Here is a 27,445-nt window from a genome sequence, read left to right as displayed (position 1 = left end):
GAAACTTACCTATCAGTCTCCCCTACAAACCACTGGAATAAAGTTCAAATTTATATTCCAGACAGGAAATGTAACTCTATACAACCCACTCTATACATTTACAGATTAATGGCTTTTTACTCTAATTAAACATGTAACTGTACCTCAGTCCTCAAAATTGTATTTGCTTCATATTAATCAATAAGCACCGATAATTACTCTGCTAATATATAGTAGTGCCAGATGCTAATGGCTCACACTCGTAATCCTATTTCAGGAAGCTGAAATCCAAAGAACCACAGGTTTGAAGCCAATGGAATCAGAAAAAGATCATGAGACTCCATTTCTAAACTAACTGGCAAAAAGTAGGACTGGAGGCATGGCTCATGTGATAGTTGAACAAGCACAGGACCCTGAGCTCAAATCCCAATAACGAAAAATAAATAAATAAAAAATAAAATCCGCATTGATTTTAGCCAAATGAGCAAAGTATTTTAGCAAAGATCAAATACAGAATGAACTTGAAGGGGCTTAAATGGCCGAGATGTGAATTAAATAATTTTTCACCCAGAAACTTGGACCTACAAGATGAATTATTTCTTAGAAAAATAAAATAATATAAAATGAAGTCAGCCAAGTTGTTGTGTTGTGTTGTGGTTGTTTGCAGGATTTGAACATAGGGTACGTCCCTGAGTTTTTGTGTTCAAGGCTAGTATTCTAGGTGGTTAATTGGAAAGTCTCACAAACTTTCCTGCCTGGGCTAGCTTCAAACTATAATCCTTAGATCTTAGCCTCGTGGGTAGCTAGGATTAGTTGTGAGCGAACAGCATGTTGGCTTAAGTTTATCTAAAAATGTCTTAAGTAGACAAACCACAGACTATATACCCTAAAGTCCAAAATAAAAGCTGGTAATCCAAGTAGCTAACAAGTTCAACTTAAATTCCAAAATTTTTGTAACATTTTCCTACTTACCAGTTTATCATTTTCATTGGGCATTTCAAATACACATCTCAACTTAGAATCCATTAATTCATCAGGTTTTGCCTCCTTCCACTAAAAAACAAAACCATTATGAGACATAAAAAGTATGGCTGTAGCAAACATTTTACCTGAAGGGATTACTATAGCTCAAGTATGGCTGCTCTGGGCACTAGTAAAGAGTATATAACTCAGCCAGGAACCCCAATGGAGTGTGCATTACAATTATAATCTCCTAGTGTCATAAAACCTTCAGATAATCCTAGACTTAAAGTCACCATCCATTAATTTGATATCAACAGTGATAATGTAAATTCAACCCATTTCTGAATAATTTCAAACAATATTTCAAAATTCTTCTTCAAATTAGGATTCTTTGCAATGAACAGACATTTTCAAATGTTAAAAATTAGGTTTGTTAGCCGGGGCACTGGTGGCTCATGCCTTGCAATCCTAGCTACTCAGGAGACTGAGATCTGAGGATCACAGTTCAAATCCAGCCCAGGCAGAAAAAGTCCATGAGACTCTTAGCTCCAATAAACCACCAGAAAACCGGAAGTGGCACTGTGGCTCAAGTGGTAGAGTGTTAGCCTTGAACTGAAGAGTTCAGGGCCAGCGCCCAGGCCCAGAGTTAAAGCCCAAGTCCAACCCAAAAAAAAAAAAAAATAGGTTTGCAGCCTGGTACCAGTAGCTCATACCTCTCCTAGTTTACTCAGGAGACTGAGAATCACTATTTGAAGCCAGCCCAGGCAGGAAAAGTCTGTAACAATAAAGTCCATGCAACTCTCCCATTAAACACCAAAAAGCTGAACAGTAGAGCGGTGGTTCAAGTAGAGTACTACCCTTAAGCACAACAGTTCAGGGATAGCACCCAAGCCCTGAGTTCAAACCCCAGGACATACACACACAAACACACAACATATATACTCTCTCTCTCTCTCTCTCTCTCTCTCACACACACACACACACACACACACACACACACACTTCTATACTTACCACAGCTTCCATATCTGTAAAGTTTGGTGGAGCAAAAATTGTCTGTACCATAAACTTATGTTTACTTTTTTCATTCGGATCATAGTCAAAGGGTTGCAGCATTACTAAATAAGAAAAGACATATTTGGTTATCATTTCTATGACCTCAGTAACAACTCAACTTTAAAAAAAACCAAGATGGCTTAAGGAAGCAAACACTGGATTTGTTTTGTTTGTTTGCTAGTCCTGGGTCTTGAACTCAGGGCCTGGACACTGTCCTGGAACCATTTGGTACTCAAGACTGGCACTCTACCCCTTGAGCCACAGTATCACTTCTAGCTTTTTCTGTTTATATAGTACTGAGGAATCAAACCCAGGGTTTCATGTATACTAGGCAAGCAATCTCCCACTAAGCCACATTCCCAGCCCTTGGACTCTTTACACTAAAGTATCCACAATCAACTTTATGGGCCCCAATAATTAATTTTCTAATGTCTGTCTTCTGACTTGCTAAGTCATTAATAACCTAACAATATTTAAAAATGCATATGAATGTATGCTGCCTTCTCTAAACTTAATTTGTGAAAATTTTTAAACTTTATTGATATTACTATTAAATCTAGTAAACTGCTTGTTAAAACTACTTGCAATACAAATTTAGACGACTTTAGTATTCCATTGTAATTTTAAATTACATAACTGAGATGCTTCCTTAGATACTCAATGACTTTAAAAACTATTTTAGGCTCAGAAAGACCAAATGGCTCATGTTTTCTCATAAATGGAAGTTAGATTTAAATCATAAACATACATATGTATGCACACATGCGCATGTGCATGCGCACATACTCACACATGCACGTGTGCATACGCGCGCGCGTGCACACACACACACACACACACACACACACACGAGAATTCCAATGCATAACTCCTCTGAACAACTAGCCAACGTTTTAACAGAATGAATACCAAGAAGCGGAAGCATTTGTTTCTTGGAGGGAGGGGTGTCAAAGGAAATAGGGCAGACAAATAAGAGGAAGGGTAGGTAAATACAATCATTATATTCAATGCACACATACTTAAATGGAACCATTTAACTTGAAGCAATTGATGGGGTTGGGAAAGATCAGGGAGAAGTTAGAAGGGGTGACATTGATGAAGATGCATTGTACTTATAAATGGAATTGTTGAACTGAAACCCCTTTATGTAAGTCTTAAACAAAAATCTGATTACCATGCTTTAATATTTTTCTAAAAGGGATGTAACAGTTACTCAAAAAAGTACCTACTGTTCAATCAAATCTGATTTTAAGAAAATATGAAATCATAAAACTCTTGATGTCTGGAATTTTAATTCCTAGTATTAGTATTCAAAATTTTTCTAATTCTTAGTAGCCTAAGAATTCCATGAGAAGAATCAGTAACTAGTCTAGTGAGTGGGTAGTTTATAAAGTTTTCAACAAGCTACTTGTTCAAATACGGGGGGATTGTGTAGAAGAAAGTGTTCTGAAAGTACATTTTTTTCTTAAGAAATACTAATATAAGTTCAGCAATCAGAAACCTTCGAAGAAAAACTTATTCAGAATACTTTTATGGATGCCTAGGTTTAATATAACTGCATTGATCTTTAACTACATGGATTTAATAATTACATTTTCTTCTCGTTTAGCTAAAGGATTAAAAATGTAGACAGAAAACATGATCTAGAATGCACCGGGCACTGGAGGCTCATGCCTGTAATCCTAGCTACTCAGGAGGCTAAGATCTAAGGATCAAGGTTCAAAGCCAACCTGAGCAGGAAAGTGTGACTCATCTCTAATTAACCACCAGAAAACGGGAAGTGGAGCTGTGGTTCATAGTAGGGCCCTACCCTTGAGCAAAAAAGCTCAGGGACAGCACAGGCCCTGAGTTCAAGTGCCAGAGAACACACACAGAAAAAAAATCCAGAATGCATGTAACTCCTTTTTTTTTTGAAATGTTTATCCTGAGGCTTGAACTGGGCACTGTCCCTGAGCTTTTGTGCTGAAGCCAGTGTTCTACCTACCCCTCAGGCACAGCTTTACTTCCTTCTTTTTAGTGGTTAATTGGAGATGAAAAAGTCTCACAGACTTTGCTGCCCAAGTTAGCTTTGAACCATCACCCTAGATTTTAACCTCCTGAATAGCTATGATTCCAGGTGTGAGCCACCTGAGCCTAGCTAATTCCTTTGTTTTTAAATTTCTTAATTTTTTTCTTTGTGCCAGTACCAGGACTAGAGTTCAGAGAGACTGAGTACTGTCCCTTAGCTTTTTCACTCAAGTCTCTTGTTCTACGACTTAAGCCACAGCTCCACTTCTTGCTTTTGGGTAGTTAATTGGACTTTCCTGCCCTGGATAGCTTTTGAACTGTTCTCAGATCTTAAGACTCTAGAGCAGCTACAAATTACAGGTGTGAGCCTTCAGTACCTGGGCTCTCCCTTATACTCTTAATTTAACATTCCAAACTCCCAGTATAGGGTTTGAATTCAACTCTAAGGCAAGTAGTTATCTCTCACATAAGGTCTTAAACATTTTGCACAGGCTGGACTGGGACTCAATTCTCCTCTTACAACTCTCACTTGGCTGGGATTACAGTTGTGTTGTCATGCCTGGCTTGCTGAGATGGAGCTCTCCAAATTTTTTCCCTAGGCTGGTCTCCAACTGAAATACTCTCAATCTTTACCTTCAGAGTAGGAGGAATCAAGTATGTGCCACTGAATCCAGATATGTATCTTTCTCTTATTTCCCACCCATCTTCTCAGGAACTAATTAAGTGGACTAAGCAAGCAAATATGAAAGCAATCCTCCCAGGCCACCTTATCACAAACCTCTCTCAAACAACAACAACAACAAAAATCCTTTTATATAGCCTCCTAGCTCTCAAGTTTAGGATACACCTATGGGAGGACAGTGTCAACAAGAACTGTCTGTCCATCCTGCCTTTGCAGTAGTGCTATACTTTAATTCTCTCAATGGGCCTGCTCTATTAGCTTTCCATCCTGTATAATTTGTTACTTTTAATATGCTTGTAGGTTTGAAAATGTAAAACCAACACAGAATTGTTTTATTATCTTAATATTTATTTATTAGGATTCATCTAAGCTTTCTGGGTTTTTTTGGTGCAGACACTGGGGTTTGATTTCAAGGCCTGGGTGCTGTCCCTCAGTTTTTTTATGCTCAAGCCTGACAAACTACCAGCTGAGCTACAGCTCCACTTCCAGCTTTTGCTGGTTAAGTGTAGATAAAGAGTCTCAGACTTTCCTACTTGGGCTGTCTTTGAACCAGGATTTCAGCCTCAGATTTCAGCCTTCTGTTAGGTCTGTCCAGTAGAAAAGGAAAAAGTGTTTATTTGGGGGAGAGCAAACTGCCGGCACACATGGGCCCACAGGAGATGGAAGCATGCAGATCAAGCAAAAAGAGGGAGGAGACTGTGGATGAGTGGGATTATATAAGGAAAGATGGGAAGATGTGACCACAGCTGATCTGGAAGTGGTATCAAAGTCTGGGGAACCTCTCATAGTCCAAAGGAGGCATGACCAGGGCAGTTTAGGAAGTGACCTCAGAGTCTGGGGTCCTTTGCTGACTCATAGTCAGGTGATTACTGGTTTCAGGCAGGTGAAGAAGGGGGGGATGAGGAGGGGGGGAGAGGACCCTGTTCTCCTGGGCCGACCTAACATTAACTAACTAGGTTTACAGGCATCAAGGATCTTTTTTAATTCAAGTATTTCTCAGCCATATCCCCAATTCTGACCTGAAAGATGCTGAATCTGTATCTATAGGTGTATCCCTCCTTCCCAAGTATGACAGCACACAGTGTGAGAATTAATGTTGTAAAAAAGAATAAATGGTCTACACATGAGGTCTAAGAGCTGGAGTCTACATACCAGAAACTGTTAAGAAAACACTGTCTTTTCTATCAAAGTGTATTGCTTAAAAGTTCTTGCTTTGGCCTGGTGACTTGGTTCTTGCTAAGAAAAAGAGGAACTGCTTTGAGATAAGGATTTTTGAAATCTAACGTTTTGTCTTAGACTATATAAGAAATGGAGGATATATGGGTACATTTTTAGATTATTTTTGAACTGTTAAAAAGTTTTGCCTTGCTGGGACAATTCTTTTTATGTCTATCGCTGACTCCAATGGTTTTTGGAGAGCATATTTATAACAAGACATATATTCTCATACTTGCTTCCTATCTTTCAACTATATTAGATTGCTAAGGAGTACCATCTTGGAAAATGTTAAGGCACTGAGAAAACACATTACAGAAGGTATCAGCATAGATTCCACAGTAGTAAACAATCTATACATGGAAGAAACCAAGGACACTTTCCAAAGGTAAGTAAACAAGGGACTAATGAAGTTTTCAAAGGCAAGATATTTGCATTGCACACTTTAAGCAAAAACATCAGAACACTACAAGTAATCATAAATATGCTGTCATTTTCAAAGATTAAATAGTAAGAGGAATCATAGCAGAGAATGAAGTATAAGCTAATTTAGAGCCTGACATTTAGTTTTTTTAACTACCAAGTTTTGACAATTACAAATTAATCATACTTACATAAGTGAGAAATGTTCTATGGAATAACCAGAGAATATCTTTGAAAGCAAAGTCAGAATAATATAAAAACTTTCTCTCCCCTCAAGATGAAACATTTACCTAACAAGTCAAAATATAATCATAAAACAACACAATTCAAAACTGATTTTTACCTGAAACAGTCACAGTTGAGCCTGGGTCAATAATTCCACTGTTAGGCCTCACACAGTACCGGCGAGGCGCTGTAGTTTTCACTTTGAAACATACTTTTCTATCCGACGGATTTCGCAATTTAAGATTTGTAGTGACTACATCTGTAAAGGGGCCTATTAGGTTTAAAAAGAGAAAAAAATGTAATTAGATTCATAACAAAAGATGAATTGAAAACTACACGAACATAACCTCAATTCTGTTTATATACTTATGTCTGTAGAGGCACAAATATTACCAATGGCCAACAATGCCTTTTTTCTAGGTGGTAGACTTACTAACCAGGTAATTTCCTCTTCATTCTGAACCTGTAACTTGCAACATGTCTACAAAAAGCATTAATTATTTTCTTTTAATATCTTTTGGAAGTTTCAATCTATGGGATAAGTTAACAATTACATTCTTCTAGTATACTCTCACATGACTGAATGCAACAGAATTTTCTAATGGTCTTCAAACCAGTGCCAATTTAAAGTTCACCTTATGACGTCCCTGTACCTGAAGACACTATAACTGACCACTATGTGCCACTCATCTCAATTTGACTTGGTGGACTTAACTCATTTATTCAATCCATTCACTCACATTGTTCCATCTAAATACAAAGTTTTTAAGGTTTTAAGATTTGTTTTGAACCAAAACCAAAAATAAAAACAAAAACAAACTGATCTAGTCCCCATTTGTTTAAACCAGTAATCCTCAAGCCATAAAGATTTGTTATTACTGATTAGATAACAAAAATTAATTATTTGTTAATTTAGAGGCATGAAATAAAACTTAGAAGTGGAGCTGTGGCTCAAGTGGTGATGTGCTAGCTTGAGCAACAAAGCTCAGGGACAGTGCCTAGCTAGGCCTTGCATTCAAGGACCGGGACCAATACCTGCACACCCATGCACACGTAAACACACAGAACTCATCTTATGTTTAATGAACATCAATAGGGGACTGGAGGCTGAGGCCACTATAAAAGCTTATCTTAATTTGAATCTTCTGAGCATGAGTTAAGAGTGTCTTTCCAAACTTTGGAACAGTCACAGTATATATGTCTAAACTCAAGACAATTCTCCAACCAAGTAAAAGTTTTCATCTTGATAAATACTGGAAAAAACAAATCTAAAGAGGTATTAGAAAGGTGTGCAGGAGATGAAAGTCTTGTGTGAATGGAGAACAGGAAATTGACAGAACAAAGGTACAATAGTTTTGCTCAAGCCCTAGAAGTACAATGATTTTATTATGAATGCTTAATCATATTGTCAAGCTAATTCAACCTTTTGACATATACCCTCTGTGGCTCTTTATTGTTCATATTAAAAAAATAGATTAGCTCCTCACCACAGTCAACATCAAGGGAAAGGAAAAACTGTAACCTGTGTCCTTTACTATATACATCCACACAGGTTACATGGAAACACATAGCTGTAAAACAAGGAGTATTAAATTCTACCTTTACCATTCTAAAACCCATATTTAGAACTCCTCTTAAGTCATCCTCTCTCCAGATGGGAAGTTTTTTGCTACTTTCACTGCTTTTACTTTCAAATAACCTCTTATTCAGTTTTTTTTAAAAAACCCACAAATTATAACTGAGTGTAAAATTTTCTAAGCTACATTAGGCCTTTATTATTAGCACTAAGAATAAAAATCAAATTTCTTGGTTAACATAAGAACTTCAAAAATTATTTTGAACAATTCTGTATTTTCCTAATATCATTATGTAAGTTTAACACTTAATTTTTAAATTATGTGATATTTTTTATTTTCCCTAAAGAGAAAAATATGAATCTTCGAAATCAGTGATTTTTAAAACTGATTTTATTCTTTGGTGCCAGTCCTGGGTCTTGAACACTGGTGCTTGGGCATTATGCCTTAGCGTTTTTTGCTGAAGGCTAGCACTCTATCACTTGAGCCACAACTTCACCTGCAACTTCTGTTTTTTGGCAGTTAACTGAAGTCTTCTAGACTTTTCTGCTCATTTTTTCCCCTGATCCCTTTAAACTCAGATCTCAAGCCACAAGAGCATGGTCATGTTATCAATTTTATCAACCAACTTTTTAAAGGAAGGTTGCACCCAGCAAACACTTCAAAATCGGAGCCTATTTTCCAATACTGAGGACCAGAGCTAAGAATAACCAATTGCATAGCTTTAAAAAAGTCGTGGAAACAACTGGCCCACATTTGTAAAATCCAGATTCCTTTGTGAATCAAACAAATCCACCCCTAAGAAACAGATATAGACACACACACACACACAAACTTAATACTCAAGGGCTGGGAATGTGGCTTAGTGGTAAGAGTGTTTGCCTAGCATGCAAAGCCCTGGGTTTGATTCCTCCGCACCACATAAACAGAAAAAGCTGGAAGTGGCACTGTGGCTCAAGTGGTAGAGTGCTAGCCTTGAGCCAAAAAGCTCAGGGATGGTGTTCAGGTCCTGAGTTCAAGACCCAGGACTGGCAAAAAAAAAATTAACACTCAATTTTAGGAATGATAAGAAATTTGGGTTGCAGGGGAGATTTGTATCATTCCTCTACCCCAAAAGTTGATTATTACAGGTTTGAGGTCAAGTGTGTACTGAGCTAAAAACAATCTTTTACATGACAATGACACAGGGTATTTGTATGGCATTATGAATGACTGGGTTATACAAGAGGGAAGGAACAATGGTCCATATCCGTTCTGCAATGCCCGGACAGCTCACTCATAGTATTATGCCCCCATCTTAGCAAATTTTCAAATACTGGTCCCTGCTGCAGCTTAGAACTCGAATGTCCCCTATAAGCCCATGTGCTAAAGGCTTGATCCTAAAGCAATGCTACTGGGAGGTAAAGGAATGTAGTGGAGCCAAATGGGACAAAGTTAGATCAGAAGCGAAGTGTTCTAGAAAAAATTATGGAATTCCAGTTCCTCAAGGAGGCAAGGCTGAAATAATTAGCTACAGCAATGCAGGTCATTATATATGTTTATACAGGTTTTAGAAAATTAACTAGGCTGTTAACACTCTTAAATTATTTACATATCACCTAACTATATTTCCTAATCCATAAGCATACCAGGTACATTTCTGGAGCATTAAAAGTGAAAATGCCATCAATAAGCAATATATGAGAAGAATTTTAAATAGTGTGCTTCCCTTGTTCACACAAGTCAATGTGACCAAAGTATTTTTACAGAGTTTATGTCCAAGGAAGCTCTAAAATATTTTTCTACAAGTTTATAAATGAAGTTACCTTAAATATATTGGCCTCTTCTATCTCATACAATACTGTAAGACTTGATGTAAGTAGGCCCCATAAAGACAGAGTCCTTCTTTTGTCTACTGCTATGTCTCCAACATCTAAACCAATACCTGGTATAATAGTAACAATTATTGTACAAATATCATGCAAATAAACAGTATCACCGAAAGTCCTATTTCAAGTCAAACAAATTTAGCTACCAAAGGATTAAAAATTTTCTTCATAAAATTTTAGTATGAATTCTGAGCAAAACTTCATTATTTTACCTACATTTGTAATACTGAAATATTTATTCATACTGCATTAGTCAATTAAGTTTCTGAATGTTTCATTTAAAAAAAAAAAATCTCTAAAACTCACCAAGCACAGCAGTCTCATCTGAAAATAAATAAAAGGACTGTCTAACTCTATGGACCTAAAGTTGTAGTTAGAAGTTACTTAGCCAACAGAACTGGGCACCAGTGGCTCACACCTGTAATCCTAGCTACTCTGGAGGCTGAAATCTGATGATATGGATTTGAAACCAGACTGGGCAGAAAATCCCTGAGACTCTTACCTCAAATTAACCACTCAAAACCCATAAGGGAGCCTTACTGCATTGTTGGTGGGAGTGTAAACTTGTTCCAACCACTTTGGAAAGCAGTATGGAGGTTCCTCAAAAGACTCCACATTTGGGCATTTACCCAAATGATCACAAACAAGACCATACTAAAGCTACCAGCACAACTATGTTTTTTGCAGCATTATTTACCATAGCTAAGATATGGAACCAACCCAAATGCCCCTCAGTAGATGAATGGATCAAGAAAATGTGGTATATATACACAATGGAATTCTATGCCTCCATAAGAAAGAATGACATTGCCCCATTTGTTAGGAAATGGAAAGGCTTGCAAAAAATTATATGAAGTGAAGTAAGCCAGGCCCAAAGAAACATAGGCCCCATGGTTTCCCTTATTTGCAATAACTAGTATATGTCTGAGACAAACAGAAAAGGTCAGATAAAAGTTGATGTTAGGTGAAATGAACCCCAAGATAAGTATTCAAATGTTTTTTTTCTTTCATGTGATTGTTTCTAACACATAAGATTATTTCTTTGTTGCTTTGTATGTCCCTCCCCAACGATATAACTCCTGTTTTCACTGTATTTGATGTTGGTATACTTTGTAGAGGGGAAGGGAAAAGACAAATTGGTTAAATAGGGATACAGGTGGACCCATTGCAACAATGAGATGTACAAGTCATGTTAAAAAACGAACCTTACAACTTTGGGGGGGGGGGATTTGGGGAGTGGGGGAAATACGGGGGGTCAAGGGGAGGAGATGGAAGGGTTAAAAAGGGGAAAGAAAGGAGGAGGCAACAATGATTGATAAGAAATGTACTCATTATCTTGCCCATGTAATTGTAACTCCTCTGTATGGTATTTTTACAATTAAAAAAAAAAAAAAAAAACAGAAAAAAAAACCAGAGGTGGAGCTGTGGCTCAAAGTAGTACAGTGCTACCCCTGAGCAAAAGAACTCAAGACCTGAGTTCAAGGCCTGAGTTCAAGCCCCATAACTTTAATTTAAAAAAAAAAAAAAAGTTACCCAACAGACAGAGACCATGCACTTTCATAGTTATCCATCACCTTCACATACTTAAAGGTTTTTTTAAAAAAAAAAAAAAAACACCTCTTCATTGGAGGGGTGCGCAACATACTGTCTCTCATCAATGTATTTTTTAAGACTTTAAGTAGAAGGAAGGGATGGGGGGATGGTACAGGAAAAACAAAGGAGGAGGCAACAATGCTTGATAAGAAATGTACTCATTACCTTGCTCAAGTAACTGTAACCTCTGTACAATATTTTCACAATAAAAAACCATTAACTGGGTTAATCACTTAACCTCTTTAACCAATATAACTTGTTTCAATTTAGAGTAAGCAAAATGATCCCTGATATTTTCTTACTAAAATTATGTGAGACTATGATCAACTTTATTACCTTAAAGGATCTCTTACACTTACAAGGAACTTAATTTATTCTTTAAAAAAAAAGAATATGTGCCTTTATTTGACAATTTAAATTCTATAAAACAATGTATGTGTCTTTTTTTTTCTTTTTTTAAATCAGGCTAAGCTTAATGGTATATAAGCCAGTAATTCTAGTACTCAGGAAGCCAAAACAGAAGACTTTTTTTTTGGTTGGTCCTGGGGCTTGAACTCTGGGTCTGGGCGCTGTCCCCAGCTCTTTAGCTCAAGGCAAGCCCTCTACCACTTGAGCCACAGCACCACTTCTGGCTTTTTCAGTTAATGTGGTGCTGAGGAATCCAATCCAGGGCCTCATGCATAGGAGGCAAGCACTCTACCACTGAGCCATCTTCCCAGGCATCTCCTCCCCCCCCTCCAACCCCCCCCCTCCCAAAAGCAGGAAGATTATGAGTTAAAACTGAACCTCAGCTACTAATGGTGAGTTTCAAGGCCAGTTCATATTGCATTGGGGACTCTGGGAAAGAAGGGAGGGAGGGAGGACCTTAAAGTACCTCAATGTTTGAAAGTTGTCTTCTTTTTGAGTAATTGCTGTTACTTTCCAGTTACAATAAACCCCAATAAGCAACCATTTGCAAAGTCTTTTTAATTTTCTTCTAAAACTATTTTTTCGTGATTCAAAACAAGCAACCTCCTATCTCTGAAAGGCGAGTATGACTTCAAGGTATGGTCACTCAAAGTAAGATACAAAGTCAACAGGAAAAAGAGCAGGAAGTATCTGTGAGAAAATAAAAAGGGTGCCTAACAGGCTCTGTTCACAGACATTTTGCAAGATTAAGGCCTTACAGGAAATTCAAAAGGTAAGGAAACCTGACTGATAAAAGCCAAAAATGATACAAGATAGCACATTTGAAGGATAAACACCTCCAGAGATCTAATGCACTACAGACCATAAAATTGTGTTATAGTTATGATTCCTGATAAATGAGCTTAAACTATTCTATAAAAAAAGAAATCAGGTGGGAGATTATCAATTTGCTTCAGTCAAACAACCACTTTATTATGTATATGTTTCATAAAATCATGTTTTATACCTTAAAAACAGTAAAATTTAGGAGAGAGTATTGAACTGTAACCCAGTAACAGTATTAAAAGGTAAGAACTGAAAAATACTAAGCTATTGGGCTGGGAATGTAACTCAATGGTAGAGAGCTTGCCTTGCACAAATTGAATCCCCAGTGAGGAGAAAATCCAGGAAAAAAATTACAAAGTTACTTTTGTTTTGAGGGGTTTTTGTTTTTTGAGGGGCTTTTTTGGGAGGAGAAGGGTTATTGGGGCTTGACTAAAGAGCCTAGGCACTGTCCCTTAATTTTTACCACTCAATGCTGGCCCTATACCACTGGAGCCATAGTTCCACTTCGAGCTTTTTCTGATGCTTAATTGTTTCACAGATTTTCCTGTCTAGGCTAACTTTGAACCGCATCCCTCCTCAGGCTCCTACATAACCAAGATTACAGATGCAAGCCAGCTAATTTTTCCCAATCACAACAGCCTCCCCTCCCCTTATTCCTAAAAGCTGTGTTCCAAGACTGCCAATCCCCCAAGGGATGCCTAAAACCTAGGATAGTGGCAAACCTGTAATACCTTTTCCATTTAACAACATACAAGGTGGCCACAAATTTTAAAGCCTAAAGTGGGATAGCAAAACCAGCAACCATCTCGTGGATTGAACTTTTTTTCTTATGGTAGATCTTAGCAACTTCCGCAAATATTTTCTTCTTTCCTTATTGAGAACTTCCACAATTTCACTTAAAGGAAACATTTGATGGGTTCTCCTTGCTATAGCACAGACATATGTAAATTGTCAGCCCTACTATTCTTATTGTTTGGGGACTAACAAGCACAGCAATAGCAGCAGCATTCTGATGAGATCTCTGTTAAGTAACTGACAGGTGAGCACAAAGCAGTTGTTGGCCATAGAAATAGCCACACTCTGGGCATGAGGAAGCAAGGCAGCACCAGACTTTAAGAGGTATTTCTAGAACTGTTCAAGCAGTCAAAATCCATGGGGGAGTGTGCTTACTTCCTGTTTTTCCACCTCACTTTTTAAAATGTCTTCTCCACTGTCATAGACACAAACCTTTACAGCCAAAACACCTAAAGATTTACTTAGTTCTTCCTCTCACTTTAGAAAAAAGGCACAAAAAGAGAAAGTCTATCTATGGATTTTAGTCCACTAACCTCAAAAACATCCTCAATCACCATTTTCAATTATGACATCTACAGCCTGATGAAAAACCCAATTGTAAGAGATTCAAGACCAAAGAGAAAAGGAATTACAAGTAAGATCATCTCAATCTTATTAATCCTCTCTATGATACTCAGTAATCATTCTATGATGCCAAATCTTATTTCCAGGAACTCCAGGAATACAAAGATAAAAGTAACTGTTAAATTCTCACACAGCTCACATAGTTTGAAAGAGGAAAAAATATAAGCATATGCATCATATGACAAGCATTATTTTGGGTAAGCATAACCTTCAAAGTGGCATGAAAAATGCTACTTGGATTGGAAGAAATCAAAGATATCACAAGACGAAGTGATTCTTGAACTGGAGATAAAAGTTTCCAAGCAGAGCATGTACAATGTCTTGCAAAATTAATAATATATAAGGAAGTTTCATATAGCCAAAACTATAGGTGGAAATTAATAATATTTAAGGAAGCAAGTTTCATATAGCCGAAAGTATAGGTGGAAGAGAAATAGCAGGCACTAAGTTTGATAGGCAGGAGATTCAGGACTTTTCAAGTACATACAGGTATTAACTGCAGGTACTTTAACCTAGAGAGCAATTATACTAGATTTTGCTTTTTCTAGGCATAATTATAGCCACAGTGTGGAAAAATTAGGCTGAAGAAAGCTGACACTACAGAAAATGAAACCAGTCTGCTGACCAGAAAAGATAGAAGATAATCACCTGAAATAAAAACTATATCTAAAGTTCAGACCTACCTCTGATAAAATATACATTTATAAAGTGAACTGTCTAACTTGGCGTCTTTTCATCAACACCTTTAAAGGATCAAAACATACCTGGCACACTGAATGAGATTATGATCTTCCTATCCTCTCTACCACAAGCCTCCAAATGAAAGACAATTTAGTCATCATCCAGCATTTCTTAATCCAATGAATAGCACCATCATTCTACTTCATGTAAGCAGAAATCTCCTAGTTGCTCATGAAACCAACAACCCCCTTCTCTTTCTAAAGTACACAGAGTTAACCAACTCTCACTAGTTTGATTTTCAAGTTTCCTCATCTCCAGCACAATGGCACTTCAACACAATTGGTCACCTCTCCCCAGGATGATTACAACAGCTGCCTACTTTATCCCTTCTAATTTTAATTTTCATTGCAACTAAGTAGTGCTATTCAGTATTCTTGCTTAATATTATTTCTTAGTGCAACCCAATATTACTCTATTCCCCCTAACTTCCAGCCCACCCTCAAATCAACACAGTCAATCGCCTTATAAATATGCCATGTTCCCTTCTACCACAGATTTTTGTACATACACGTTTCTTTGCACCTGAAGGTGGTCCCTCTCCCCCCAGTAACTTCTGCTTAGAATCTTAATACCATCCAGTGTCAGGCTTCCTTCAATACCTCAACAGTCTTTCCCTATTTTAGATTCTAACAGCACTGTGTATATATATTTAATATAGTATATATATAGAGAGAGTATATGTGTGTTTATAGCTATAATTCATTTATCTGAATATCTTGATTAGTCTTATCTCTCCTTTAGAATTGAGTAATGTTTTTACTCATAACCAAGGTTCTAACACTGATTCCTCAAACCTGACATATTACAGGTGCTCAAAACTAATGTCATTATATTGGATTCAAGATTGAGCTTTTAAAATAATGAATTTAGAAGTAAAAGTGCATTAAAGGGAATAGTCAGATAATCTAAGAAGTAGAAACACAAATTTTAACTATTTGCAAAATGTTTCTAGTATGAGTAATAGTGATGCTACTAAAAAGTAATTTTAAAACACACAGGAAGAAAATTAGGCTCAGGTAGTAAAAAAAAAAAAAAAAAAAAAAACAGCTCAGATGTTAATTTTGAGAGGTCTAAGAAGCATTCAAATCTAAATAAGAGTATGCTCTAAAGCAGCTAAGCTGTTGAGCTTAAGCTCTAAATTAAAATACCGAGTTAGATTTGGATACGTACTGGAGCAAGGAAGAGAAACAGGAAATTTTAAAACTGAGTCGAAACAAGAAGCAGAAAGACAGCTAAAACCAAATCAGAAATATCAGCCACAGAAAAAAGGCCACAGAAGAGCAAAATGAGAACAAAGAAACTCTGAAGGCAATAGTTTTTATACAGGTAAAGAGAACTGAAGAGGAACTGTTGTTAGTGATGGTCAGTGACAGGTCAAATGAGATAAAACTTGGAAATGATCAATGTAGGGGTGATCAATACCAAGTGAGAACACAAACAGAAGTAAGGTAGAGTGATGACAGGAGATTAAGAACTGGAGAGACAATGAACATGGACTGCTTTTCCAAAATAGTATGAATGTAAAAGAAACTAAAGACCAGAAGGGACATAAGACAGCTGGGATACAGAAAGTACTGCCTGCTAATTTATTCTTAAAATGAAAGACTACAGGGCTGGGAAGGTGGCTCAGTGGTACAGCGCTTGCCTTGCATGCATGAGGCCCTGGGTTCCATTCCTCAGCACCACATAAACAGATAAAAAAAAAAAGCTGGAAGTGGTGCTGTGGCTCAAGTGGCAGAGTGCTAGCCTTGAGCTGAAGAGCTGAGGGACAGTGCCCATGCCCAGAGTTCAGGCCCCACGACCGGAACCCCCCCCCTCCAAAAAAAAGACAGACTACAGTGAGTTTTGTGTGTTATAAGCCAGTGGTTGAAAACTTGAGAGGGAGAAAAAGCTGATGGAACATGGTCTAAACATGAGTCATGAAGAATTTTTACCTTAACCAGCAAAAAAAGAGCAAAGAAGCTTAGATTAGATATGAAGATATTTCTTGCTCAGGGAAAAAATCATGATGTGTACAGATACAGACAAGTCAGCACACCATGGGAAGGCTTATTTATGGCACCCGTTTCCCCAAAATCAAGACTTTAATATGTGGGTAACAGAAATATCTAACTATTAAAGAATGGAGTAATAAGATGACCTTTATGGCTAAGGGAAAGTAGGGCTGTGGGTCACTCAGAGGTTTACTAATAGGAGGAGCTTCTGAACTACTTAAAAATGTGCCAAAATCTGGAGAAGCAGGAGTATGCTCTATCTTCACTTCTGCTTATTTATTCATGTGCTGAGAGAGCCACCACAGGTCCTGTGATGCCTCACCTTGATTCCCATTAGTGCTTTGTACTAGTACAAACCAATTTCAACACGATCATCATATCGGCCTCTACTAGATTATTAATAAAAAAAGTATTTACTTACTTTAGCATTTTCTAAACTTTCTTCTTCAGACTTCTCTCCAAAAGTGCTAACAGGAAAAAGGATTGCATAATACAAAGGAAGAAACTTGAAAATTCAAGTTTCAGCTATTCATATAAAATACCAAATGTCAAATCTGAATTTAAGGTCAAGTAATTGTCATGGCTTAACCAAAACTTAAAGAAAACTTGAAAATTCAAGTTTCAGCTATTCATATAAAATACTAAATGTCAAATCTGAATTTAAGGTCAAGTAATTGTCATGGCTTAACCAAAACTTAAAGAAAACAAGGTATTTTTATTTAGTAAGGCAGTAAAAGATCTACTTTAGAATTTATCTAAGGGCCAGGCAATGAAAGCTTGTATATAATACCAGGCACTTGGAGGCAAAGGTAGAAGGATCAGGTCCTGAGGCTGGCCAGGGCAAAACTAAAGGCCTTACATGAAAAATAAATACAACTAAGAGCTGGAGAGCATAGCTCAAGTGGTAGAGTAAGTGGTAGAGCCCTGCGAGCAAGGACAAAACTAGAGTTCAAAATCTTAGAAATATCACAAAAAAAAGTCACTATAAACCACTTTTACATATTGTACATTAGATGAAACAATTCTTTTAATTAAAGGCTGATACATGCAGAAGGATGTACTAAACTCTTACCTACTTCTCCAAAAGTGTACAACATGCTGATAACTCATTATTGAGGATGTACATGTTATGCATATAAACTCCATCCAGTTCCTGAATAGTTAATCAGACACACCTGGAAATTCCATCTTGGTCGAATGGTAGAATCAAAGTAATTAAAATAAACCTACAGCCAGGCACCAGTGGCTCATCCTGTAATCCTAGTTACTCTGCAGGCTGTGGGTTTGAAGCCAGTCCTGGAAGGAAAGTCCATGAGACTCTTCAATTAAGTGGCGTTGTGGCTCAAGGTGGTAGAGCACTAGCCTTGAGCAGAGAACCAGGACAGTGCCCAGGCCCTGAATTCAAGCCCTGCCATATCCCCTCCCCCAAGAAAAAAGTACTAGAAGATGACAAATAACTTTGTGAAACTAACCAGTATAGACATACACTTAAACGAAAAGTTATAGGTGATTTAAGAGAAGTCAGTTAAATAATTCTAATACTATCAACCTAGGCACTGCACATGTGGAGTCTCCTCACCAGTGTGTTGAGCTGTGCATTACAGATTTCCATCATAGCAAACTATTACCTGACTGACAGTAACATTAAGGAGGAAGGAATCAAAAGCTATGTCAACACCTATTTCATCTTACAGACCTAAGATGAAATAATAATAGTAATAGTAACCCCCATTACTCTCACCTTTAAGCAAAAGAGTTTAAACAATCTTGGGGCAGTTATCAGGCAGGTTTTCACTTCTTTGTTTATTCAACCACTCCCTCAGCCCAACTTCACTCAACAACTGGAATGAAACCTCCCCCTAGAAGGGCTTCTTAAAAGGGAAAAGTAGAAGGAAAGAACTATGTTCCTCAAACATCCTTGGGCCTCTTTACCTTTCCTGCCTCTCCCTTACGTATCTTAGTTATTATTTTCATTAATAACAAAGAACATGTTGTGTAATCTTAAATATCCCAGTATGAGACAAAAATGGATAAACTGGGTTTTTTTGGTTTTTCAAACCTCACAAGTTCCGATGCAGGGTTTTGGCTGTTGTTTAAACTTGCTTCTCCACCAAATAAGTCTCCAACTATGGCAATGGTACAACTTCCCTAGGAAAAAAATGGAACTCTGTGGGAATTGCCTGGCCTCAAACTAGTTTTAAGGGTTATTCCAAGTCCCTGAACTGGAGGTGAGGCTCAAAGGCTAGGCTAGATAGGAGAGGGAGGGGTTAAGTACCTAATAGCAACTCACATATGATTTATGTGGCACAGGAAATTTCCCCAGTAAGCTCAACCTATGAGAAGGTAAAAGCCAACTACTCTGTTAAAGCATGCATCATAAAGGTTTAAATTCTTAAAACTTAAAAGATAATGGCAACTTCCACACAAATTTCCGGAGTTCAAAAAGATTTTCTCGACCCTCACGTAACACATCATCACATACAGAAATACGGTACAACAAATCCATTCGCTGGACCTCAAAACCGAATCCTTACCTAACAAGGATTTCACTTTGCTTCTAGTCACTAAAACGCCTGCGAAGCAAATTTAACTCTCAATACCAACATGTAGTATTTTTTAATTCCTGAAACCATTTAAAATGTTTACTATGGAAAATAATGTAGACGTTTATCATTTGGACTTAATTTTATATAGTAAAAAGATTTTTTTAGCATTGAAAATGCTATATGGACCTCACACAAACTGATGTCATCACAGTTCCTGAAATTAAGACACAAGAAAAGACTTCCTGCAGGAGACTTCACTTTATAATTTAAAGACAGAAAGGAGTCTACTTCCTACAGAGCTTTCCATACTCTACCAGTATTCCTGTAAAAGCGGTTCCGTTTTAAGTTTCTTCCATAAAGTATCCGACGTGTTTGACTAAGGAAAGGCCCCTAGATTCAATATGAATCCACGAAATCACACTGATTATTTGGCACAAGGCAGTGGTCCAAAACCAAGAGTTCAAGAGCGTGGTGCCACCTAATCAGCTTTCTCAGAGTGTGCTGCGAAAGCGCAAACGTTAATGGCAAGTCACGAACAGTGGAGATTTCTCTGCAAAGAGCAAGCGTCCAGCCCTCACAGAAAGACTCACTACTATGAACCTACAACCATCTATCCTCAGGGTGACGCACAGCTCCCCACCGCGAGCGCACGGGGCTAGGCAAGCACACGGGGTCACTTAAAGCGCCGAGCTCCGTACCTTGTCGGGGAAGGATCTCGGTCGGGACCAAGGCCGCCCCACCCGACCCCTGATTCCCCACGAGTCCCATCGCCCGCCGCCTTCTCCCGCCACAGACAGACGCTGGCAGGAATCCGCCACGGCTCGACCCCTCCACGCCACAGCCCGCAGGGCCAGCGGCGGCACCAGGGCAAGGACGCAGCGCGGGCGGGCGGGCGGGCGGGCCCCCACGGCGCCCCCGCGGGCCGCAAGATGGCGGCGGCGCCCGAGCCGAGCCTTGCGCCGCGCCCGGGCCAGCTCCCTCCTCTTCACCTCGCCCCAGCCGGCGCGCCCCGGAGAACCCAGGCGCCCTGGCGCCGACCTGGAGAAGCAGCCAGACGGCCGCCGGGACGCGAATCACCGGTGTGGGGGAGGGGCTGCTGCGGGGCCCAAGCGGCCCTCGCCCGCCGCCCGCAGGCCGCCGCCCGCAAGGACCCCGCCGCCCGGGCGAACCCCGCCGACTCACCTTTGAATTTGAGGTCTGTGGGAGGGTCGAGGACTAGGATCTGCTCGTACTTCGCCATGGCCCCGGAGGCGGACGCCATCTGAGACAGGGCAGAGCGGGGGCGCGCCCGCGGCGGCGGTTCGCTGACGGGGGCGGGGAGTGGGAGCGGCGCCGGCACTGCGGAGCTCTAGGAAGCGGCCAGGCTCGCGGCTCCCGGGTCTCCACGTCTGCGGCCCTGCTGCGGGTTCGGTGGGCCGCCAGCCGGGTCGCAGCTCCGGGTGTCACAACTGACTCAACCCCACACCAGTCGCCTCGGCCACGCGCACTGCGATCTTCGGCGTCCCACGTGACGGGCTCTGCGTGCCTACGTGCGCGCCCCCGCAGCCGAGCGCCCACGCGCTCGCCCCGCCCCAAGGGCCGATTGGGCGCGGCGCGGCGCTGGTGCGCCTGCGCACTCGCACTCGGGGCCTCGCCGCGGCTCCAGGAGTAGTCTAGCTGTCAAGGGAACGGGTGTGAGCAGTGGGCGGAGCCGAGGGTCGGACCCGGTGCTCTGAGCTGGGGAGGAGGTGCGATCTTCTGAGACGACCAGCGACTAGGGCGAAGCCGGAGAGCCTACTACGATGGTGTGTCGTGGAGTTCCAAGAGGGGATCCTAATAGAAGGAAGAAGTCGAGTAGCGCCCTTCCTACACCACGATTCCCAGCATGCTCCGTGCGGGTGGAGTCTCGCGGCGCCCGGCGGCCCGCGCAGTGCCTGCTGGGAGCTGTAGTGGCGGCTGCTCGTGGGCGGGAAGGAGGACGAAGTCGGTTGGAGGCTAGTGGGTGGGACGCCCCCCCCTATTTGGTTCACCCTCCCCTTCCCTCTTCCCCCCACCCCGGCTCTCAGCTGGTCACGTCTACTCAGAAACAAAGCCCTTTGGAAGGCCGACCCCTGTCAGAAGCCCTGCAAACCCGACGAGGTGGGCCGGCCCTGAGTGACTCCCCCCGCCCCCGTGACGGCGAAGCCGCAGTCTCCGCGACGTTCCGAGGCGGCGGCTCCTGCTCTCAGTTCGCGCCCTGAATGCGAAATCAGACCCGGAGACACCTTGTGGCGAGGGGCAGGCGTGTCGTGGGGGGTCTTCGGCAGGCCCGTGTGCTCCGGCTGCGGATCTGAGCCCCGTTCCACGGCGCGGAATTCTGTGGCTGCCCTTCAGTTTGATTCATGGCACACCCCAACCAAAACAGTTGTCACGTTCTCAGGTGAGAGACAGCCTGCAGTGAAGTGAGCCAAATCTGAAAAACCCAAACCTTCCAACCATGGCCTGCGTACCCCATGATAGAGCCAATGAAAACTGACTGCTGTAAACAAACCCTGATTGTATTTTTATGGTACTGTTTGAATTTAAATCCTTAGGCAGCACCAAGACACAGAGGACGTGCCAGTGGAATGAAGGAACCAGCCCAGAGTGACTAGAAAGAAGTAACACAAATTGAGCAGTAGACTAGACAGAGTTCAAGCTTCAGCGTGTAACCAGCTCTCCTGAAGTTAACGTTCACCAAGTTAACGTACACAAAGCCAAGGACGTTTGTCTTAAGTCGTGAAGAACCTCAAATGAAGAGTGTTTAAAAATGTTTGGAAAAGCCTGGCGCTGGTGGCTCACGCCTGTAATCCTAGCTACTCAGGAGGCTGAGATCTGAGGATCGCGGTTCAAAGCCAGCCCGGGCAGGAGAGACCGTGAGACTCCTATCTCCAATAAACCACCAGAAAACCCGAAGTGGTGCTGTGGCTCAAGTGGTAGAGTGCTCGCCTTGAGCTGAAGAGCTGAGGGACAGCGCCCAGGCCCAGAGTTCAAGTCCCACGACCGACAAAAAAAAAAAAAAAAAGTTTGGAAAACAACTTTGAAATTTATTTTTATTTAGAATTATTATTTATTTTTAGATAATTTTTAAGGTAATATATAATTTTTAAGGTAATATATAATTTTTAAGGTAATATATAATTTTTAGATAATTTTAAGGGTTGGGCATGGTGGTTTCTGGCTGTCCTCCCTGCTGAGGGGAGGCATGGGTAGAGGGATCACCACCAGAGATTAGTGCTGGCTAAAACTCAAGACTGTCTGAAAAATAACCTAAAGGGAAAAAAATAAAAATAAAAAGACGGGTATAGCTCAGGCAGTAGAACTCTGGCCAAGTCAAGAGGCCTTAATTTTAGTACTCAATACTGCCACAAACACAGTACAAAAATTGTATGTTTAGTGAAAGGTTTAAAGTGATTTTTTTCTTAAAAATTAAAAAGGAAAAATAAATACAAAGGCTGTGCTTGATGGTCCACAGGATAGTGTCCCATACATATTTACTTGTGAATTGACAGCCCTGAATTTTCTCACTACAAATTTTTCCCTATTTAAGAACTCTTTCATGAGTGAGCTAGCCTTGATGAAACTGGTCTTTCACATCTGGATGTTAGCTACAGAAAAAGCTCACAGTCACTCCCTTAAAGAGATGGACTTACTATGTTGTCCAAACTGGACTCAAGGCCACTTGGTCATCTGTTCATTGTGGGTTCATGGGAAGACTGAATTAGATGGATTACAGTTTAGATACCATAATCCATCCAATTATATATATATGTATATATATATATATATATTATATATATGGAGAGAGAGAGAGCCTGTATTTTCGATCATTTACCATTGGAACCAATTGTTTCTTCTCAACATTGCCCCAAAATCATATAGACACACTCTTAAGATCTATATGAATGTAAATAGTTGATATGCTAAAAATACATGAAACATCTCTGAATCTCCCCATTACTATTTTAGAGTATTGCAATGATAATGGCTGGGAGTTCTCCTAAAATCATACATTCCTCAACAAATATTTTACTAACAATTTGAGTCGTGATATTTATTAGTACCTTTCTTGTTCCAATACAAAGATCATCACAAACTCTAAACAAGGTTATACAGTTGGCAAGTATAACTTTTGTTGTTAACTGTAAATGAAAATGTATATGAGAGCATTTATGTTAGTAGTAGAGCTAAGCCATGGAGGGGGCATTGTCCAATTTTACATTCTGTGCATTTTTGTTCTTTCTAAAAGCATTCAGAAATGATGACCTGCAGTGATCAAGGTGATAATTTAAAAAGAAATTGACTTCTATGTTATTTAGCCATTTAGCTAGGAATGGTAAAGCATGAACTAATGTTTATTCTTTTTGCTCTTTTTGAATTTTAGATTGATTAAGGCAACACAGAAAGAGTTCTTAAAGTATTATTAAGTATATACGTATGTAATCTTAAACATGTTTTTCTAAATTTTTATAAGCCTAAGAGATATGAAGGCCTAGAATATCATTTCAACTTTCAACTTGTTCAAATAGCTAATTGTATGCACCTTTGGACAGATTATTGCTAAAGAGATTGACAACATTTTTTTTTAGGTTTCCAGTAGAGATGATATCAAAGTAAACTCAACCAGGCATGCTAGCACACACCTGTAATTCTGGCACTTAGGAGGCTGAGGCAAGAAGATCTTGAGTTTGAGTCCAGTTAGGACTACATATTAAGTCTATCTCTTTTTTTAAAAAAAATATATTTTTAAATTTTTTCCTCCTCCTTATTCTGCTGCTGCTGCTTCTGCTGCTGCTGCTTTATTATTAGGTAAATTAAACTTTTCTATGGAAGTGCTCTATAAATGATTTTGTTTGTGAGAAACCCTCTGAAGACTTCTATTCAGTAGACATTTACATGTATCCACTAAATACAGCAATAAAATATAGTCAATAAAGGTACTCGCTTTGAAGCCGAGTGTCAGTGGCCCATGCCTGTAATCCTAGTTACTCAGGAGGCTGAGATCTGAGGATCAAAGTTCAAACTCAGCCCAGTCAGAAAAGTCCGTGAGACTCTTATCTCCAATAAACCACCAGAAAACTGGAAGTGGACTGTGGCTCAAGTGATAGAGCGCTCGCCTTGAGCTGAAGGGCGCAGAAACAGCACCCAAGCCCAGAGTTCAAGCCCTACAACCTACAATAAATAAATAAACAAAATAAATAGAGGTACTCGCTTTGTATCTTGAACTTCTAAGTTTAATTCTTGATAGGTGCTGGTGACTAAGAGCCCTTGCCCTGATACTTGCCCTTATTGGCTTATATTCACATTAGCAAGACAAATGTAAAATGAATAAATATACAATTATTTCAATTATTAAAGTAAGGAGTCTAGGGTAGTATGAGAGTGGCCAGTAGGAGCTGAGTTGGATGTCTAAAGACACATCTTTAGGAAATGATATTGTAAAGAATTACCTGATATTCCAGGCAAATGGAAAAACATAAACCGGACCCTAGCAGGGCTCATTTTAAGCCACCAAAGAAAGACCATGTGCCATGTGAATAAAGTCAGTAGTAAGTAACAAGAGATGAAAATAAAAGTTCAGGTTATATAGGTTATTGTAAGCCATATTGAGGATTTGGATCTTTATCATAAAAAATGGGAAAACATCAAAGGATTTAAATAATAGAATCCTATGAACATTTTTCAAAGATCTCTTGGATACAATATTCGAGATTGCATTAAGGAAAATCAAAGGCAAGCTAGAAAATGGTAGTTCTTGCCTGTAATCCTAGCTACAATGGAGACTGAAATCTGAGGATCTGGGTGCCAAACCAGTACAGGCAGAAAATTCCAAGAGACTCTACCTCTGATTAACCAGCCAAAAAGCAGTTCTAGGCACCAGTGGCTATAATTCTAGCTACTCAGGAGCCTGAGCTCTGAGGATCACAGTTCAAAGCCAGCCTGAGCAAGAAAGTGAGACATCTCCAATTAATCATCCCCCAAAAGCTAGTAGTGAAGCTAAAGCTCAAGTGGTAGAATGCCTTAAGCAGAAAAAGTTAAGGGACAATGCCTAGGCCTTGAGTTCAAGCCCCAATTCAGGTACAAAAAAGCTGGATTGGAGGTATAGTTCAAGTAATAGAGCACCATCTGTGAGCTGTTTAGCTAAAAAGCCCTAAGTTAAAATCCTGATACTGGTGAGAATGAAAGGGAAGGGTAGGGGAGGAGAAAGGAAAAAGGAAGGAGAGAGAGAGCGGAGCCAGGTTCATGACTATAATCCTAGCTACTCATGAGACTGACATCTGAGGATCATAGTTCAAAGCCATCCCAGGTAGAAAAGCCCCTGTGGGACTTTTATGTCCAAATAATCACTCAAAAATTGAAAGTGGAGCTGTGACTCAAAGTGGTAAGAGTGCCAGCCTTGAGCAAAAAGTGTCCAGGTCCTGAGTTCAAGCCTCATGACTGACCAAAAAAAGAGAAGCAAGGAAGTGGGGGAAAGAAGGAAGGAAGGGAGGGAGGGAGGAAGGACGGAAGGAAGGAAGGAAGGAAGGAAGGAAGGAAGGAAGGAAGGAAATGCAAGGAAAGGCCATTGACAATATTGCTATAATTCAGAACACAGAGGATGTTTTTACAGAGGATGACAGCTTGACCTAGGTTAGATGGACAGTTTGAGAGATCTCTAGGTAGTAAAAATCAATAACCCATCAGTTATGATGGGATAGTAAGAGGAACTGAGGTCATAGACTGACTTCCCTTCTTCTGCAGGTCGATGCATGGTTGCATCATTCGTGGCGAGGGAACTGAGGAATGTTGAGATACCGGGAATGGAAGATATAGGGAATGTGACACAACATGCTTTTGACACACTCGTGGGAAAATGGTGATAAAGCAATGACATATTTAGACTTTAGGGGAAGTATTTCTGTGCTGAAAACTAAACCTTAGAGCCCTAAGATGCATGGTAATTGAAGTTGTGGTCATGAGTGAGAGCAATCACCTGGTCCAGATAGACAAATGGAGACAGCTTTGTACTAAGTCTCCAGAAATAGCACTTCTAAATCTCATTAACTAGAATGTGTTACCATAGGTGGGAAGGCATGTCCAGAGAGATAGGCTGGAAAAGAACCAAGAGAATGTGACAGAACTTGGGTGGCACAGTTATCCCCACTTCCTATACCTTGGAGATTCCTTCTTGGACTCCTGGGCATCCAGGATTCTGTTCCTTCATTTTGCCCCTTCCAGCTATGTTCCTGCTAGAGCAAAAGCACAGAGATGAGGTTTTTCTCAACAGTAGTCCATTGCCCATTGACCCTGGCTGGATACCAAGAGGCAATTAGTTGTTGAAGGGACAACACAAGAAGCAATAGCCCTAGCTTCTGGATCCCTGGAGCAAAAGTAAAGAGTGTGTCTTAAAGTCACAGTTTCAGAGTAGCCTCTGTGGTGAGAGTTGCCCTGATGGAACAATATAATCTTGTCAATTGCCAGAGAGTTAGATTATGTCCTGTTCCTCCAGCTCTTGCAACACTTGGTGAGTTGCCTAATTCCCATTAGGAGCTCACTTCTTACTTACAGTAACTGAATGGTAAGAGAGTAAGTTGCTAGGGAAGCCAAGAGTGTATCAGGAAGATGAACAGTGCAAAAATCTGCTGACTTAACCATCAAGGACAAGATTTGCAGAGGGACAGAGATACTGAGAGTGCAAATAAATGAAAGTCAAAGCACACAAAGGAACTCTTTATGAAGCAGATTGACATGGTAGTGATAACTAGCTGAAAATTTGTTCAGGGTCAAAAAGAATCCCAGGAAAGCAGTACTGTGTAATTGAAGATATGTAAGTATGTTTATTGTAGTGTATTTTCCAGATATCTGTGTGAAATAGAGTCCAAAAGAAGGCAAGAGAAAGTGACACTATGTAAAATCAAAACTGGAAAGAACATAGGGAAAATTTACCCTG

At 40.0% G+C, this 27,445-nt stretch overlaps 1 protein-coding gene across 2 annotated transcripts in view; it reads right to left on the bottom strand.

The window, feature by feature from the left end:
- Positions 1–21,030, bottom strand: part of Vapa (VAMP associated protein A) — a 38,904-nt gene extending 17,874 nt beyond the window's left edge. The window contains exons 1-4 of one of the 2 annotated variants that reach the window (XM_042683656.1): positions 20,701–21,030; positions 6,669–6,821; positions 1,957–2,060; positions 952–1,032 (exon numbers count right to left, since the gene is read on the bottom strand). In XM_042683656.1, the coding sequence (XP_042539590.1) occupies positions 952–1,032; positions 1,957–2,060; positions 6,669–6,821; positions 20,701–20,779 (417 nt within the window). In that variant the 5' untranslated portion in view covers positions 20,780–21,030. The remainder of the gene's footprint in view (positions 1–951; positions 1,033–1,956; positions 2,061–6,668; positions 6,822–20,700) is intronic. The other variant, XM_042683655.1, reaches the window with a different exon arrangement.
- Positions 21,031–27,445: the final 6,415 nt, after the last annotated feature.

This window comes from Dipodomys spectabilis, unplaced genomic scaffold (assembly GCF_019054845.1).
Source record: "Dipodomys spectabilis isolate Male_0828 unplaced genomic scaffold, ASM1905484v1 ptg000083l, whole genome shotgun sequence".
In the NCBI taxonomy this organism is placed as follows: domain Eukaryota; kingdom Metazoa; phylum Chordata; class Mammalia; order Rodentia; family Heteromyidae; genus Dipodomys; species Dipodomys spectabilis.
Note: the sequence above shows the minus strand (reverse complement) of the source record. Positions and strands in the feature narration are given on the sequence as shown.